General features: G+C 38.5%; 1 protein-coding gene across 3 annotated transcripts in view; it reads right to left on the minus strand.

Moving 5' to 3' along the window:
• The window catches only part of LOC101010486 (cyclin-Y-like protein 2), a 49,132-nt gene extending 37,957 nt beyond the window's left edge, over window positions 1–11,175 (minus strand). For all 3 annotated transcript variants that reach the window (XR_004177042.1, XR_004177043.1, XM_031652392.1), the window contains exons 1-3: window positions 10,619–11,175; window positions 7,510–7,584; window positions 5,537–5,571 (exon numbers count right to left, since the gene is read on the minus strand). Coding sequence is in view for 1 of the 3 variants with exons in the window: in XM_031652392.1 (XP_031508252.1) it covers window positions 5,537–5,571; window positions 7,510–7,584; window positions 10,619–10,841 (333 nt within the window). In the remaining 2 variants the exon portion in view is untranslated. The remainder of the gene's footprint in view (window positions 1–5,536; window positions 5,572–7,509; window positions 7,585–10,618) is intronic.
• Between the last annotated feature and the right edge of the window lie 2,885 nt (window positions 11,176–14,060).

The raw sequence follows: 14,060 nt of genomic DNA on the forward strand, positions 1-14,060 counted from the left end.
ACAAGAAATGGAAGGGTTTACTTAGTAGTTTTAAGGTTTAATGACAAAAACTAGAAAATAATCATACCTCATATTTTAGTAAGTCAAAACCAAAGTCTGACCATCAAAGGTCCAGTACCTGTTAGATGCCAATGCCCAACCACTGACTTCTTCCACTGTACCTGCTGCCTCTCATTTTAACCCATTAAAAATACTAAAGCTGTTTTCCTTGTAGAGGTCTTTCACCTCCTTGCTTAGGTATATTCCTAAGCCGGTGCTGTTTTTGTTGTTGTTGTTGTTTGTTGTCTGTTTGTCTTTTTAGGCAGCTATTATAAAGGGGTGGAATTCTTGGTTTAATGCTCAGCTTCGTCACTGTTGGGGTATAACAGAGCCACTGATTTGTGTACATTCACTTTATATTCTGAAACTTTTCTGAATTCATTTATCAGTTATAGGAGTTTTTTGGAGGAGTCTTTAGGGTTTTCTAGGTATATGATCATATCATCAGCAAACAGTGACAGTCTGACTTCCTATTTACTGATCTGGATGGCCGTTATTTCTTTCGCTTGTGTGATTGCTCTGGCTAGGTCTTTCAGTACTATATTGAATAGGAGCGGTGATAGTGGGCATCCTTGTCTTGTTCCAGTTCTCAGGGGGAATGCTTTCAACATTTTGCCATTCAATATTATGTTGGCTGTGGGTTTGTAATGGATGGCTTTTATTACATTGAGGTATGTCCCTTGTATGCTAATTTTGCTGAGGGTTTTAATCATAAAAGGATGCTGGATTTTGTCAAATGCTTTTTCTGCATCTATTGAAATGATCATGTGATTTTTGTTTTGAATTCTGTTTCTGTGGTGTATCACATTTACTGACTTGCATATGTTAAACCATCCCTGCATCCCTGGTATGAAACCTGCTTGATCATGGCGGATTATCTTTTTGATATGCCATTGGGAACTGCAAAACATTGCTGAATGAAATTATGGATGACACAAAAAAATGGATAGACATCCATGCTCATGAATGGGTAGAATCAATATTGTGACAATGATCATCTGCCAAAAGCAATCTACAAATTCAATGCAATTCCTATCAAAATTTTTTCATCATTTTTCACAGAACTAAAAAAAAATTCTAAAATATGGTACCAAACAAGACCCCACATAGCCAAAACAAAACTAAGCAAAAACAACAAAACTAGAACCATCACATTATCTAACTTCGAACTATAAGATAAGGCCATTGTCACCAAAACAGCATGGCACTGGTATAAAAATACACACACACACCAATGCAACAGAATAGAAAACCCAGAAATAAACTGAAATACCTACCGCCAACTTAACTTCAACAAAGCCAACTAAAACGAAGTGAAGAACGTAAACCCTATTCAACAAATGGTGCCAGCATAATTGGCAAAGCCATGTGCAGGAGAATAAAACCGGATCCTCAACTCTCACCTTATACAAAAATCAACTCAAGATGGATCAAGGACATAAATCTACAACGTGAAACCATAAAAATTGTAGAAGATAATATGAGAAAAACCTTCTAGACATTGGCTTAGGCAAAGACTTCATAACCAAGAACCCAAAAGCAAATGCAACAAAAACAAAGATAAACAGGTGAGACTTAACTAAAGAGCTTCTGCACAGGAAAAGGAACAATCAGCAGAGTAAACAGACAACCTGCAGAATGAAAGAGAAAATCTTCACAATCTATACATCTGACAAAGGACTAATATATAGAATCTACAAGGAACTCAAACAGATGGGCAACAGAGAAAACAAACAATCCCATCAAAAAGTGGGCTAAAGCGATAAATACACAATTCTCAAAAGAAGATATACCACTGGCCAAAAAACATATGAAAAAATGTTCAACATCACTAATGATCAGGAAAATGAAAATCAAAACCACAATGCCATACCACCTTACTCCTGCAAGAATGGCCATAATCAAAAAATCAAAAAATAATAGATGTTGGTGTGTACGCAGAGAAAAGAAAACACTTCCCTACAATGCTGGTAAAAATGGAAACTAGTACAACCACTATGGAAAGCAGTGTGGAGATTCCTTAAAACACTAAAAGTAGAACTACCATTCAATCCAGCAATCCCACTACTGGGTATCTACCCAGAGGAAAAGAAGTCATTATACAAAACAGATACTTGCACATGTATGTTTGCAGCAGCACAATTTGCAATTATAAAAATACAGAACCAACCCAAATGCCCATCAATCAACAAGTGGATTAAGAAATACCACTCAGACATAATAAGGAATAAATCAATGGCATTCTCAGCAACCTGGATGGAATCAAAGACTATTATTCTAAGTGAAGTAACTCAGGAATGGAAAATTAAAGATCATATGTTCTCATTCATATGTAGGAGCTGAGCTATGAGGATGCAAAGGCATAGAATGATACAATGGACTTTGGGGACACAGGGAAAAGGGTGGGGGGGGGGTGAGGGATAAAAGACTACAAATTGGGTTCAGTGGATACTGCTCAAGTGACTGGTACACCGAAATCTCACAAATCACCACTAAAGAATTTACTCATGTAACCAAATACCACCTGTTTCCCCCAAAACCTATGGAAATAAAAGTATATAAATAAACTATGGCATTCTTCCCAGCAAATATAAAATAAAATGAAAACTCAAGTTTAGGTTTTCCTCTCTCCTTTTTGGCAGGACAAAGTTTAGATATGTTTTTAAATAATAACTTTTTTTCTTTTTCTGAGACAAGGTCTCCTTTTGTTGCCCAGGCTGGAGTGCAGTGGTGAAATTATAGTTAACTACAGCCTCAAACTCCTGAGCTCAAGTGATCCTCTGCCTCAGCCTCCTGAGTAGGTAAAACTAAAGGCACATGCCACCATGCCTGGCTAATTTGTTATTTAACCTTTTTGTAGAGATGAGCTCTTGCTATGTTGACCAGGCTAAAAATAAACAAATTTTAATTCACTTAAATATTTCTAACACTTTGGACATTCATGAAAACAGCTCCATCTATGTTGTGAGGTAATGGGATAATATGGCAGCGTAAGTTTGAATAAAAATATTAAACAACACCTTAGGAGAAAAGTATAATATGCTAATTATAGATACATCACTAAAGAATTGTCTGGGTTAATACCATTAATTATATTGAAATTAAACTTTGATTCACATGTAAATATAGGTCCTAAATTTGGATTAAATATGATAGATTGACCACAAATTTATTTCCTCTGCCTCTGGAAGTCTCGTTAGTCATATGTAAAATACTGGTTACAAACAGGATCAGGACAGAAGGTTGACAGAGATGATTTTTAATAAATGCGGGGACATAAAAAGTACATAAAGGAGTGGTACATAACACAGAAGCACAACTTTGGTCCCTACAGAAAGTGACTGGAAGAGAAGCAAGCCAGTTTGTCTTGCAGAACTAAAGGCAGGCTGTGAACTTAGAGGCAAACGGAACTTTGGAAGGTAGGGTAAAATGTAAAACAAAAGCCAGCAAGGTCAGAAAATCTGTGGTTAGAGCCCCAAGTCCACCTGTCTTCCCATCTGATAAGAAACTTAGATGTGTGTTCTCTGGATATACCAAACCTGAGAATTTCTAGGTTCAGAAAGACCATGGCTTAAACCTGAGATATAAAGAAAACGGTACACCAAAAATAGAACTCCAACTTGCTTCCCTAACTCTGCTTTTGGAAAGCAAGTAGACATTCTTTTACTTCCCAGGCAGAAAATTGGGAGATCCTTTCTCAGAAGAAACTGAACTGGATCAAGTAAAGATCCCCAGATAATACACTGAAGTCCCACAAATGAAAAGTTAGTTTGGCTTCCAAAACCTCACACTGAGTGCCACCAGTTAACAGAAGTCCTGCTTCCAAATAAAACCAGGGAACACCACACATTGGAAGGAAGCCTCCAACAAGAGAGATCAAAACAACAGAAAAAAAGGAATTCATGGACCAGTCAAAATCAGGAGCAAAACTTAAAAAAAAAAAAAAAGCTAAAACCACTGTGAGAAAAAGATAAAAAATTCAATAGAAATATTACAGTAAAAAGTCACAGAAGCTGAAAAAAAAATTGAAGTGGAAAAGTTAAAAACCAATGCAGGTATACTGTTCTAAGCAAACTAGCATCTGAATAACAAGACTGTCAGAAAAAAAGGAACAGAGAAAATACAAAAATTCTCAAGAAGAGGGTCCTCTTGAGACTCTCTTCTTAGCAGCCTCAATAAAATGAAAAGATTCCTACCAAGCTGTTACGAAATTTCAGAATCTCAGTGAGAGAGAAGCTTCTAAAAAGCTTCCACAGATACATAAAGTCTGGATATAAATAATGTATCTCACAATGGCAATAGAGTCAAGAACAACATTGTAATGACAGCACAATTGCAAAATATCTTCAGAACCATAAAGTTTAGATTTAACCTAGAAGTTTACTCTATATCAAAAAGGAGGGGTTTTAAGATTGGCCAGATCCCTAAACATCTCTGCCCAGGAAAATGTGCTCAAGTACAACTAGAAAGGATAACAGGACAGCAAGGAACAGAATCTAGGACTCAGGTGATCCCACGTAAGATGGCAGCTATGTGAGATCCCAAAAGACTTTAAAGAGCTAGCACAGAAAAGCAGACATTGAGCATATCTAGGGAAAGCCATTGTATATTGAACTAGGATGACAAAATGCCAAAGAAAGTTGACCCCATCCTTGGAAAAAAAAAAAAAATGGAACAGATGTGTTTTAGCAGATGGAAAGTATCTTCAAAAGGCATGCGATAAATGCTACAACACTTGGGGGGAAAACAGCTGTCAGAAAACAGGCAAACTAATATAGTCAAAAATAGATATATGTAAAAAAAAAAAAAAAAAAAAAAAAAAAATTGATGTGAAAGCAAACAGATCAACCAGGGGCTACTTATTGCATTTGGCTGGGTAAAGTAACATAGACTAGGGAAAAATAGATGATCCAGAAAAAGTGCAGAAATGCTCAGATTTCAGAGCCGTTTCAGAGAAAGAATGAAGGACATATAATGCAGAGGTACAGTGAAAACACCATATGACTTAGCAGTCAATAATATTTGTATAGTCATAATCATGTAAATAGTACTGATTTAATTTAAAAGTGTGCTACAGTTGGAAGAAACAGAGGGAGAAAAATAAGGTCACGGTGTAGTGAGGAAGGTATGCTTTCACCTGCTACAACAAAGTCAATAGACAGTGCTGATAGCTATTCTATTTATGTTATTTGTTATTCTGTATTTGTTATTTTGTTATGTTATTTATTAGCTATTCTATTTTGTTATTTGATTAAAAATATGATTAAATATTTAAGGCAGATCTTTATACCACAACTAGACTATTGAAATTTAACTTAAACGTCAGAAATTCTTAAAAGGTGGACACACTAAGCTGAAGAATTCTCTGGATATTTTTGATACTTAGGAAAATACAAAAAGAGGTCCGTGCTATCACCACTGGGGTCCCCATTATAATTCAAGAGAGACATTTTTATATCAAACTATCAATTTCTTAACTTTTTGACTGTTTACGTACATGCTTTGTATAGTTGCTTTTTCTTTTTTCTTGTACTAAGAATAAAAAAAAAAAAAAGGTCACTTTGGACACAAATACCGTAAAATAAGAGTAGTAGTTAATGTCTTACTAATTACTCCTAAATGAGGAAAAATTCCATTTTAAAAAATTACTTTCAAAAATTTATATTTAAATTATCTGGTATGAGAAATCTCATAAAGTAAAATATAATAACTTAGTTTTACTTTTTGACCTAGTTCACTTTTTGTTTCCATTACATACAAACGAAAGAACCCTTATATACAAAAGAAAAGAACAAAAAAAAAATGAGGCCAGATTAAGAAGTTAGTTAATAAAAAAGTTTAACTGTTGCATATATGAGCCATAAGTATTTTCTCATTCTGCATTTACACAAAGCTTACTTTATTTACCAGAATCTAAGAGTTAACATCTCTAAGAACTACTTTCTGGCCAGGCACCTATCTCCAGATGCAGCAGAATCCCTGTAAGCATCTCGAACCACACTTAATGGTCATCTACTAATATGTCACTAAAAACAAAACAACTGGAAAGTAACCTGTCTTAAATTTAAATTTTAAAATGACTATACAAACCTGATTGGACATGGTGTCTGCACCACAAAAAATCATTTTTTCTAAAAAAGAAAAAAAAAAAAAAGGCCAGCATAATAAAAGCTCCAAGAGGACTTGGGCCATGCTTTGTTTCCTACACTGCCTCCACCTTTGATGGTGGAAGGGCCTTGCAGGCAAACATTCCTACCACTGAAGAGTGAGGGACATGGAATACCTTTTGTTTTACCTTTTCCATGCTCTCCATGTGGGAGAAGCCTACAGCTCTGGAAGGAACTGGGAAAAACAACTCTGATATGGTTTGGATATTTTTCCCCCTCCAAATCTCATGTTAAAATGTGACCCTTAATGTTGGAGACAGGACCTAGTGGCAGGTGTTTGGGTAATGGCAGTGGATTCCTTATGAATGGCTTGGTGCCATCCCCATGGTAATAAGCAAATTCTCATTCTGGTAGTTTAAGAGTGTGGCACCTTCCCTCTACCTGCCTCTCCCTCCCTTTCTCACCATGTGTAACCACCTGCTTCCCCTTCGCCTTCTATCATGATTGTAAGCTTGCTGAGGCTCTCACCAGAAGCAGATGTTGAAGCCAAGCTTGTACAGCCTGAAGATCTGAGCCAATTAAGCCTTATGTGCCTCTTTTATAATAATGCAAAAATGAAGACATATTCTAACCAGAAATAACGGACTCAAGACAGGCAAAGTTTACTCAAATTACAAAAAGAAAGGTTACAAACTCCCATATTTTACTGTGCTACATTACTTCCCATATTATTATAGATCCTCACTTGTATTCTTGCTGCTTAAATCAACTGGAAAACTTGGCTATGTATGGCTTTTTGGCAAACAAACGAGGATTTGTTAAGGAATTAAGGAAATAAGCAGAAGTAGGGCATGTTTAAATTTACATTACATCAGATGAAAAGCTTAATAGCTTAAAAGTTTCAAGAAGCATAAACTTGGATGTGATAAACGCATGTGATCAGGGGACTGTGCAAGAGGAGGCCAAAATCACAGATTCAATCTCTGGTGATGAACAACTATGGTTTTTTTATTTGTTTAAATGGAAACCAAGCTGAAGCCTGAGTTCTATCTTTAAAATGTACTCTTTGGAGCAAGGGAAAAGGTGTAAAAAATTATAAATAAAGATAAATCTATGACTCCTCCACATGACAAATCGTGTTGATAAAAAGATGGCAAAATGTATAAACAAAAAGTTTACATGATTTCACTAACACAGTAACAACTAAAAAAAGCATATCACATATTAAAATAAGACAAGTGAATATGTGGAAAGTTGAAAAAATTAAACCAATATGAGTTTCTAAATACTTTCTATAATACATCTGATCAAACAACAAGAGTTTTGACTCTTTTTCTTGGCAGAAAAAACAATGTTGTCTCACCATCTGTTTGAGATTTTCTCAGGAATATTGTGCTTGCCTTTGGATGGTCAGAAGAGTTGGACTCCAAAGGTATATCTATAAAGGGAGAGAAGAAAAAAAGATGTGATCATTATAAAAATTTATCAACTCATTTATTTGACTGCCACATTTAAGCTATTTCACTACCTCTACTAACGAATGTATAGACATAAGATGAAGCCAGGCAAGATGGCACATGCCTGTAGTCCCAGCTACTCAGAAGGCTGAGATGAGAAAATCCCTTGAGCCCAGGTCAGGAATTTGAGGCCAGCATGAGTGACATAGTGAGACCTTCCTTTATTTAAAAAAATGTAAATTTGCCTTTAAATTGTGTAAAATCAACTGCATACAATAAAACAAGATGGTAGTATGTTTTAAAAGACAGGTCTATTTTATAGGCAAAATATAAGATGTATTCTGGAGTTTTTTTCATTTTAAAAAAGTAAATTCAGCATATCTGTCTCTTCCATGTCATTCTGAGGACATAGAACCTTAGTTCTGTTGAGTAGCTGTCTTCCATAGTCACGTGAGATCTCTAAGTCTTCATTTCTTCATTAGCAAAACATAGGGAGAACGTACATAGGCCTTATTTGTATTGCAAAGGGCCAAATGAGACATACATAAATTGTGCTGTAATCCTAAAGAATGACAATAAAGAGCCTTTTCTGGGCTCTCATCCAACACTTCTCATCTATTAACTGGTGTGTAAAATCACTCAGAGGCTTTCCTTATACCACCAAGTGGAGTATGTTTACACAAGTAAACATACTTTGTCTATAAAGGTGTAATTAATTAATTCACATATTTGTTTATTCTAAATTCTTAAATATCTTGAAAAATGAGTATAGTACTCCAAGTTATACAAAGTCACAGTCACCATGAGTCTTAATTATTCTACCTCTGAAAAAAATAAGAGCTCAACCAAAGGTTTTTTTTTTTTTTTTTTTTCCACTTTAAGTTCTGGGATACATGTGCAGAACATACAGGTTTGTTACATAAGTATACATGTCCCATGGTGGTTTGCTGCACCCATCAACCCATTGAGGTTTTAAGCCTCACATGGATGAGGTATTGTCCTAATGATTTCCCTCCCTTTGTCCCCCACCCCCCGACGGGCCCCAGTGTGTGATGTTCCTTTCCCTGTGACCATGTGTTCTCATTGTGCTTTTTGCTTAGGATTGTCTTGGCTATACGGAGCCGAATCAAAGTTTAAATAGAAGAGCTGTAAGACAGCAATAAATCTCTGACATTTAAACGAAACCAAAAAGCCAATGGATTTAGTATCTTTATGATACAATGCTTTCTATTTGGAAAAATTTACTTTTTATTCAAGAACCATATTGTTACCCAGAATTCTTTTTACTTAGATTCATCTCTTTGCAAAACTTCAGAGACAAACCAACTGTTTTCTCTTTTCTACCCCCTCCCATCCCTCTGCCTCTCCCAGCAGTGTAGAGACTGAAAACTCCAACTTTCTTATCTTTGAACAAGATGCTATTGTCAAGAGGGGGAAAGACAAAGAGGGAGCCATCGCAACAAACACTCTTACACAGGCAAGGTCTGACATTTTAACCTTCAATCTTTATATTACATATTCAAAGTCTACATTTACATTTTATGTCTTTTGAAAGTTTTGACCACAAACCAACTCCACTTTTTTTTGTTGTTGTTGTATGTTTTATTTATTTATTTATTTATTTATTTATTTATACTTTAAGTTCTAGGGTACATGTGCATAACGTGCAGGTTTGTTACATATGTACACTTGTGCCATGTTGGTGTGCTGCACCCACCAACTCGTCAGTACCCATCAACTCGTCATTTACATCAGGTATAACTCCCAATGCAATCCCTCCCCCCTCCCCCCTCCCCCCCATGATAGGCCCCGGTGTGTGATGTTCCCCTTCCCGAGTCCAAGTGATCTCATTGTTCAGTTCCTGGGATTGTAAACTAGTTCAACCATTATGGAAAACAGTATGGCGACTCCTCAAGGATCTAGAACTAGATGTACCATATGACCCAGCCGTCCCATTACTGGGTATATACCCAAAGGATTATAAATCATGCTGCTATAAAGACACATGCACACGTATGTTTATTGTGGCACTATTCACAATAGCAAAGACTTGGAATCAACCCAAATGTCCATCAGTGACAGACTGGATTAAGAAAATGTGGCACATATACACCATGGAATACTATGCAGCCATAAAAAAGGATGAGTTTGTGTCCTTTGTAGGGACATGGATGCAGCTGGAAACCACCTCTCTTTTAGAACAAGGAGGTAAATAATATCTGTTAATCACCAGAATAAATCTGGAGACACATTTTGTGTTAAAGTAAGAATTTTCAAGTAATCAGAGCCTCATAGGTAAACTCCTTTGGGGGAACTCCCTCACACCCATTTTTCTGTAGCCCTGGCCATGACATTTCACACCTTTCCCAATTATTTTAAGCACCCTCCATTTTCTTTCCTTCTATATTCAAATTAGTTAGAAGAAAGCAAGCAGCTTCTATCAAGGTGACTTAAAGCAACCCATATAAGTCTCTCCTATGGCAACCTGCATTCTGATTTTAAATAAGAAATCTCCAAATATTTCAATATAAATTGTCCTGAGATTTAGCTACTTTAACAAAGGAAACAATTAGGCACTTACCTGGTTCCTTCACTTAGGTACCATCTGGATAGGTACAAAGATAATGGGATGGGTACTGGAAAGTTGGGATATTTGAGTTTTTATTGAGAAAAGGAAGAGAATATTCCAAAGAAGCTTCAACAAAGTCCCACAGGTACTAAATAAAGCTAAAGACAAGAACAGCCATAAATAAATGGTCCCATGCCAGCCTAAGAGAATGAGATGAGGGAGAAAGAACTAGGAGTTTGAGAGGGAAGGAGAAAAGAAACTGGATTCTGTGGCAAAGACCAAGGGGTGGGAACGCAAGGCAAAGCCAGGTTTTGTTCCTGGCCAGCCCTAGGATAGCTGGCTACAGGCAGAAAGGAGCCTGAGGTTTGGGATGCCTCCCAGAGGACCCTGGTAACAGCAGCAACCAGAAGTGTGCCGAGGACAGATGGCACCCATTACCTCCTTACCTTCTGGCATCTCCCGTTCACAGATGTGGTGCACATGGAGGCCCTCACCAGCTTCAAAAGTCACCTCACCAGGCTCTACAGCAGCAGCCACAGACACTCCTGCTATCATGTCTCCAGCTGCTGCCTTATAGATCTCAGACCCACAGGGGCACACTGACCCCTGGTGCTGGTCCAACTCAGGGCTGGCCCTGGGACACACACAACAGGTCATTATGTTCCCCATGGGGTGCCTCTACTCCTGTCACCACCTGTGCCTCTGCTCACAGCTTTGGCCACACACTCCCGCTGCCCTAGGCCGAGGCTATGCTGCACTTGCAGAGATGGTCTTGTCTGCTGCTTGCCTGCCCAGGCCACAGCCAGACCCCAGCCAGGGCTTGGGCCAATGCCCGCACCCTGCCACCTCCCATGAGTTGACTTGTCTGGGAGGGTGAAGACCAGCTGGCTTATTTAATAGGTTGTGAACCCAACAAGCACTGAGAGACACAACAAATGCCTGAAGAAAGTATAGATGGAGCTCCTCCTCCTTCTGCAGTCACCTACAGACTGAAGCCCATTGGCCCAGGTGGGAGCCCAAGCTTGTGGCTCACAATGCCCCACCCCACACTTCACAATGCCCGCCCTGACAGCTCACAATGCCCCACCCTGGCTGCCCCACTTCCCCCACAGCTCAGAATGCCCCTGCCTGGGCTGCCCCACCCTGTGGCTTATGCTGCTGCTACTTTCCTGGCCCCTTGTGCAGTGCCAGTGGGACTAAGGTTTTCATTCATCACCAGCCTCCTGATCTTTTCAGTCCTAAGAAAAGCACAAGGTGGTTCCTTACTTGAAGCCATCTTCCTCTATGAGTTCTATACAAACCCTCAGTTAGTAGAGTGGGTCCCATTAGCAACCAAGTTGAGCAACTTTTATTTGCTGACTGAATGTAGATACACCTGAATTGTTGACTGCTTTTGTAACTAAATACTCCTCTCCTGTCTTCCAATGAGTGATCGTTTTTGTCTGCAACTTGACCACAGCAGTCCCTGGGGCCCTAGCTCTACTCTCAATAAAGAGTTATGGCTGTGTGTCTTGAATGACACCTTAGGACCCATCCTGCCTCCATCTCTTTCTCCATAAAATAGAAACTTAACTTGTTCCTCCAAGTTCTGAAATGCTGAAACTTACCAACTCCCTTTTCTCCCATTCCATGGCAAGGACTTTCAGATTTTCTCTCTTTTACTAACAAAGCATTAAACATGATTTTGTCATACAAAATAGAGAGCCATAAAGTGGGTTAACACAGTCCTAATTCAATAAAGATGAATACTCAACATCTGGCAATCAGTATGTGCCTGACAGTGTTCTAACTGTGCTATGCTCATTTAACCGTTAGAAACAATCTCATTTTACAGGTTTTACAGAAGACACTGAAATGGAAAAGGTAAGTTATCTCCCCAAGGTCACACGACTGCTCAGGCTGGGGCCACAGTTTAATCCCAGGTAGTATGAATTCCCCAGTTACTCAAGCATGATTATCAGAAACTGTATTGGTTCATTTTCACATTGCTATGAAGAAATACCTTAGGTTGAGTAATTTATAAAGGAAAGAAGCTTAATGGACTCATGTTCTACATGGCTGGGGAGGCCTCAGGAAACTTACAATCACAGTGGAAAAGGAAGCAGGCACTTCTTACATGGCGGCAGGCCAGAGGGTGTGAGCTTGTGAAGGAGCAACTGTCAAACACGTATAAAACCATCAGATCTCATGAGAACTCACTCACTATCATGAGAACAGCATGGGGGAAACTGTCCCCATGATCCAGTTATCTCCCACCGGGTCCCTCCCTCAACACGTGGGGATTATGGGATTACAATTCAAGATGAGATTTGGGTGGGGACATGCCCAAACCATATCAGAAAGTAAAGGCAGAAGTCAAGCTTGGAGGGAAAGTGACACTGTAGATTAGTACATTTTTAAAAGAAAAACATTTTTTTTTTATGTAGATTTTAAAATACCTCCCCTTCATTCAACATTGATTAAGTCCCTTCTACATGCCAGGCACTGTATGTGTGAAACAGTCCTAACTCTTTTTTTTTTAGACGGAGTCTTGCTTTGTCACCAAGGCTGGAGTGCAGTGGCATGATCTCGGCTCACTGCAAGCTCCGCCTCCCAGGTTCACGCCATTCTCCTGCCTCAGCCTCCCAAGTAGCTGGGACTACAGGCACCTGCCACCATGCCTGGCTACTTTTTCTATTTTTAGTAGACACGAGGTTTCACCATGTTAGCCAGAATGATCTTGATCTCCTGACCTCGTGATCTGCCCGCCTCAGCCTCCCAAAGTGCTGGGATTACAGGCGTGAGCCACCGCACCTGGCAAAAACAGTCCTAACTCTTAATGAATGTAAGCAGATACAAAAAGGCTTAAGGAGTTCAGTTTTCTGAGACCACACTGCTGGACAGGGTATAAATCTGGGATACAGATTCACCTCTATTTGACCCCAAATTTGATGCTGGGATGGTTTCAAGTTTATTCTGAAAATTCGAGTCATTGAACCACACAAAGTTGAAGAGTCTCTGTCAGATGTGTGTATAGTGGTCTGTATTATAAGGAAGGACTGCAGGAAGCAACAAGACCAATTAAGAGATTTTATCTAAAAGAAGAGTAATGATAAAGGCAGTGGCAGTAACAGAAGTGGAAGAAAATGTTTTCTGATCATTTGGGAGATGGAATAGGAAGTGCTTGGTCATGAGATGTGAAAGAAGAGGGGAAGTAGAGGGAAAACACAGCTGCTCAGACTCTGCTGGAAATGACTGGGTACATAGTGGTGCCTTCCTCCTGGCAGAGAATGCAGGAAAAGAAATAGGTAAGGAGGAAAAGATATTTTTTACTCTCAGTGTCACATAAAATGGAATTCTATGGTCAAAAGTTGAATATAAATCTCTGTAGGCTAAGTCAATTTGTGACATCCCAACATATGTTTTCAAAAAAAACACACATACTAAATCAAACCATTAAGAGTAACTGGGGAAATTTCCTAAAATTTGCATGCTAATAATATCACCATTTTGCATTTATTACTTTCATGGAGGAATTCTGAATCTATGGTTATGGCAAATGAGGCATCTTGTATAAAATAAAAGCTAACACATGAAACAAAACATTTAAAATTCTATTGTCCTCAGAGAATAGAGAATGCAACTGAAGCCATGGACATGGAAGTGATTGCCTTGAGAAGTGGTGTATAGTAAGAAGAATTGGGAAGAAAAAACCCTGGAGAATAGGGTGATTTCCACGGCATTAAGCGAAGCTTGCAAAAGTGAGCACTGGGAGTCAACAGACCTGCATATAAATCAGGAATGACTGCTTCCATAAGTCATTAGAAAAGACATGATGTCTGCTTTTCATTTCTATAACAGCAGCACCTAACACAATGTGTGGTCAATAAGTACTCAATATGCATTATC

Source organism: Papio anubis, chromosome 11 (assembly GCF_008728515.1).
Source record: "Papio anubis isolate 15944 chromosome 11, Panubis1.0, whole genome shotgun sequence".
NCBI lineage: Eukaryota > Metazoa > Chordata > Mammalia > Primates > Cercopithecidae > Papio > Papio anubis.